The 5,000-nt window shown below is 44.1% G+C and overlaps 1 protein-coding gene across 1 annotated transcript in view; it reads left to right on the top strand.

Moving 5' to 3' along the window:
* fndc3ba (fibronectin type III domain containing 3Ba) overlaps nt 1-5,000 on the top strand; it is a 51,597-nt gene that overhangs the window by 23,178 nt on the left and 23,419 nt on the right. Inside the window, exons 12-14 of the mRNA XM_060052610.1 lie at nt 477-563; nt 2,088-2,223; nt 4,034-4,105. Of these exons, the coding sequence (XP_059908593.1) occupies nt 477-563; nt 2,088-2,223; nt 4,034-4,105 (295 nt within the window). The remainder of the gene's footprint in view (nt 1-476; nt 564-2,087; nt 2,224-4,033; nt 4,106-5,000) is intronic.

Genomic DNA, 5,000 nt, shown 5'->3' with positions numbered 1-5,000 from the left:
GGCCGCAGATTCAAATACACCATCAGAGGGTGTCTTTGACCGGTCAGCTCACTCAAAGTGAAAACGTCTTGGGTCAGACGGACCTTACCGTTGAATTGTATCTTCCGCCATTTGAGTGCTTTCATTCCCAGCAAAGCCGTACCGTCAGTGATCCGGAAATCTCACTAGGTCTTGAGATGGGAAATTGGCAGTACTGATTTTCTGGGATTTCAGTCCCTGTTCCCATTCACGCTTGATCCCCAGCAGGATGTGTGTGAAAGGGGCTATGCAGACACACCACAACACACATATACACACATGATGCATAGTAAGAAACATATTGCACAGAATACAATTGCATGATTGCATAAATCATGTACGCGCACGCAAATAGATAAACACACACACACACAGACACACACACACACACACACACACACACACACACACACACACACTGTCTCTTCTGTTTCATAAGTTTGTGTCCCATTCCACAGGGAATTGACTTTTATCCCAAGTACACTGGAGAAAACCTGACCTGTACTGTGCAAGGCCTGAAGAGGAGTACCCAGTATAAGTTCAGGGTGAGAATACTTATACGACTTCCTATTTGCAGGTTTTTTTCAGGGGCCTTTGTGTAAGGAGCTTGTCTGTTTTACTCTTTGTATATTTAGCATTCCATCACGTTTCACATGTGTGGAAACATAAGCAAATACATCCAATTTGTATTCTGTTCACACTGTTTGTTTTGCTCTTTCTGAGTACACACAATCTCTAATTATTTGTCTTTTATTTATTTTTTCGCATACTTTGCCGTTTTTGAAATTTGAATACCTGTCAACAAATATCAGCCATCTAAAAGGCCCACGTCCCTGTAGCCTGATAATTGCCCATATAAATATACGCATACATATATGTTATATATATTTATGTTTTCAGGTGCTATCCAAGGTCTCGTCCAGCTATATTTAACCCAGGCATTGTTGCCACTGGCAGGATTACAACAATTCTGCTTGCAACCTGAAAACACTTAAAGGAGGACAATCGATAGTCGCCAAGAGAGAGGGGGGGGGGGGGGGGGAGGTAGAGTAACAGAGAGAGAGAGAGAGAGAGAGAGAGAGAGAGAGAGAGAGAGAGAGAGAGAGAGAGAGAGAGAGAGAGAGAGAGAGAGAGAGAGAGAGAAGATTCAACTCAACAAATCCCCCCAATCATCTCTACCTCATGTGCACTTTTACTTTTGTGCAGTGCCTAAAGGACTCTCACACACTCACACATACACACACAAAAAACACACAAAGAGCAAACATGTACACTTCCTTTGTGATGGTGGTTGGGTGGATTTCAAAATAAAAGCGTGTGCATTCATTTAACGCTTGATGGGTAGTACAGGGAGAGGTGAATGGGTGAAATACAGTGCTACACATAGAGAAGGAAGAAAGGAGGGAGACAAGAGCCGTGTTTGGCTGAGGTAGAGTAATGATCTGCAAAGGAGACGATAAGGGGAAGCTTAGCACATAACCTTGAGACACTCAAAAAACCTGCATCCACGCATAAATCTCACACCAGTCCCCTCGTTCAACACCCCTTCTCACACCAAAAGTTTTGTATCAAGGTGAACCTGTGTGTGCATAATAGAATGTGTGCACAAGTAGTATGCGTGTTCAAGAGTTTTGAATTGTGTGCCAGTTTCAGTGTGTGGGTATATGGTGGTGTATATATGTGTGCTTTCAGGTTTTGTGTGTGTGCACGTTTTTTTATGTGCAAACCATGCCAAGTTGAGTGTGTCTTCTTACGCGCTATGTGTGTCGCGTGCTGGGTTTGTGAGCATCAAGGATATCGGCCAAAATTTTCTCTGATAGAAGTGGCCATCTATCGGCAGAGATGTTCTTGAAAGAAGGGGTGTTATTTTCTATTGACTGTCCTTTTTACGCTCTCCTCCCACTCTCTCTCTCTCTCTCTCTCTCTCGCTCTCGCTCTCGCTTTCGCTCTCGCTCTCTCTCTCTCTCTCGCTCTCGCTCGCTCTCTCTCGCTCTCTCTCATCATGGCTCTCTGCCTCAACTCTCCCGTTTCGATTCCTCACCCTTCTCCTCCCTCCCCCCTCCTCGCAGCTGACAGCGTCTAACATCGAGGGCCGGAGCAGCCCCAGCGAGGTACTGGTCTGCACCACTAGTCCGGACAAACCAGGACCCCCATCCACACCGTGTGTGACCAGCGCCACCCCGTACGGATTCACCGTCACCTGGGGTAAACACACCCCCGTTCCTGTGCATGCCTGCCTTCGTACGCACACACAAGACCATACTAAATCACACACTACACGATCATACTCAGACACACATACGTATGTATGCACGCAATAAAAAGCACGTACTACGCATGCTTCCACACACACACAATGTGTACACATCGCACACACGCGTATCCCTGCAGTGCACAATTGCACACGTAAAATCCTGCGTAACGATTAATAGTTCTCAGATTTAGCAAGAGGATTAGCATTTAGAAGCCACACCTCCCACCACACTGTCCGCATTAATATTCATCGTTCATGTATCATGTACTAGCCAACCTTTTCAAGAGCCACTCGGGGCCTTTTCGCGGGGAAAACCATTTGGTCCTAATGGGAGTATAATGTGTAATATAATATATAAGTCTGGTTGGAGGCGGTCCAATGTATTCGGGTGTACTGCAGCACTGCAGGACTCCGTCTGTGATAAACACTCGGTATTCCTCATTTTAGAAATGAAAGGAAAAAAAGGAAAGCTAATTCTATGTTTACATTTAGCAGACGCTTTCTGAGCCTTCAAAGTGAGGCTGAGATCAATCAGAGAGTGCAGGGAAATTCAAAAAATTCCACCAGTGTGTTGCGACCAATTAAAAAAAGAAAATGAACGCTTGAGAGTGTGCAATAGGAATCAGAGACACATAAACCATCTTTACATTGGTATGGATGCTGCAGTCCTCGCACTAACAGGTTAAGAACGGCCGTATGAAGTGAACGTCATGTATCGTGTGTCATGTATTAAATATATTGTAATGTATGTATATGTTTATGTCATGTAGCACATGTATATTCATCTGTAAGATAATGTGTGCATGTATTTGTAGCATGTGTGGTGCTGGCTAGGAGAAAGCAATAGTGATCATCAGCATGGCCTCAATGGGCAGCAGTTGATGTGATGAGATCGTTTAATGTTGAGTGTCCTCATAACGGCTGTCCTATAAAAAGTGGGAGGAAAATCTGACCAGGAATGCTTTATGGCGGTATATGAGGTCACGCGGGAGGGGGGGATTTGTGATTTATAACAGCCGCACCTTGCTGCGGGGAGAATGGAGAGATATCGTAGAACATTATCTCTGATTGCTCGGAAACACATTCACCGCAGTGAATTAAAAAGTCTTCTCTGACACTTCGCCTTTGGACGTCTTGAAGGTTGACACGGGAAACATTTGTGAAGACGAGAAAGATGTATTTTGTAGAAACAAGCTGTGAAAACCCTTTAGTAAAACCCTGAACTTTTTCGAAGACAAGGCATCTTTAATTGTGCAAGCTGTCCCTTTAGAAGCAGAGGATTTGAATTATCATTCATGGACTGAGAGCCCATTGTTGAAAATGGTCTTCATTGTTTTCTTAATCAGTTATGAAGTGATGCCAATGTTTATTTCTCGATGGTTATCATTACTCGCAAGCCTCTCATGTAATTAGCATATGGGCTTTTCATCGTGACGGCATTGCGAATGTTTTATCACTATCAATGCAAATCACACAAATCAAGTCTTTTTGTTTGCAAAATGGACCTATAAGCCGCACCGGAGAACAATCATATCTGTAAGAGGCTACTATAGTGGGATGTTTGACTTCCAGGTGCAAGGTTTTGGGTTCAAACCCCAATGTCTGCCAGCCTAACCTGCAGTACACTCAAGGCACCCGTATGACTGCATGATGCTAAGGACCTGTTCTTGATTAATGGCTGTGAGTTGCTTGAGATAAATGTGTGTGGTAAAATAAGTGAAGGCATCACAATAAACCGTGTTTTTCTCTCTCCGTCTGCAGACCCACCCCAGGACAACGGGGGGTCCGACGCACTCTCCTACCTGCTGGAGATATCTGAGGGCTGCTCTGAAGGTGTGGCCCCTTTAGGTTATCTCACTCTATCTCTATTCATCTCGCTCTCTCGCTCTCACTATTTTGGCCTCACTCTTGATTCTCTGTTTCTCTTTTTCTCTCTGACTCATCCTCCATTTCCCTCTCGCTCTTTGTATCTCCGTCTCTCTCTCATCCTCCATTTCCCTCTCGCTCTTTGTAGCTCTGTCTCTCTCTCTGTCTCAGACTCTAGCTCCTGCTTTTACTCTCGATCTATTTCTCTATCACTCTGTCAGACTCCATCTATTACTACTTTTCTCTCTCTTTATCTCTCTGTCTCTTTCCATCGAGCTCTCTCTCAGACTTTATCTCTTTCCCTCACTCTTCCATGTATCTCTCTCTTGCTCTCTCCCCCCTCTATCTTCATGGCTCTCTCTCTTTTTATGTTTTCAATCATGTTCCATTTTCTGCCTCGTTGAACTCTTGTCTATGAGCCCATTCCATTCCCCCCCAGCTGGGAAACATCTGCAATGTACAGCAATGTCCTGTCCATCTGTTGACATCCGTCACCTCTTCTCTCAGGCTTCTCTCAATGTTTGCATCAAACCATGGGAAATATTACAGAACCAAATGTCTCAGTTAAAACTCCTAGAAAGAACCCCATGCTTCTTGGTCACTTCCTGTCGTGTCAAGGTTATGTTTTAGGGGAAATATATGTATAGCAATGAATTCAAATGTATTTTGATTATTTATTGAGGAATATTATTCAGATTTCCTTCCATCAATTGTCACCTCCATCGTCCCACTGATATAGACAGAGAAAACAGTTAATATATAAATCTCTCTCTCGCCCTCCCTCTTCCATCACCTAAATCGCCCTAACCCTTTTTTGGTAACCTAGGTTTCTGTCGGTCCTTCCTCTGTGTATCGCGTCGTC

This window comes from Gadus macrocephalus, chromosome 5 (genome assembly GCF_031168955.1).
Source record: "Gadus macrocephalus chromosome 5, ASM3116895v1".
Taxonomy (NCBI): Eukaryota; Metazoa; Chordata; class Actinopteri; order Gadiformes; family Gadidae; genus Gadus; species Gadus macrocephalus.
This window is presented reverse-complemented; position numbering and strand designations above follow the sequence as displayed.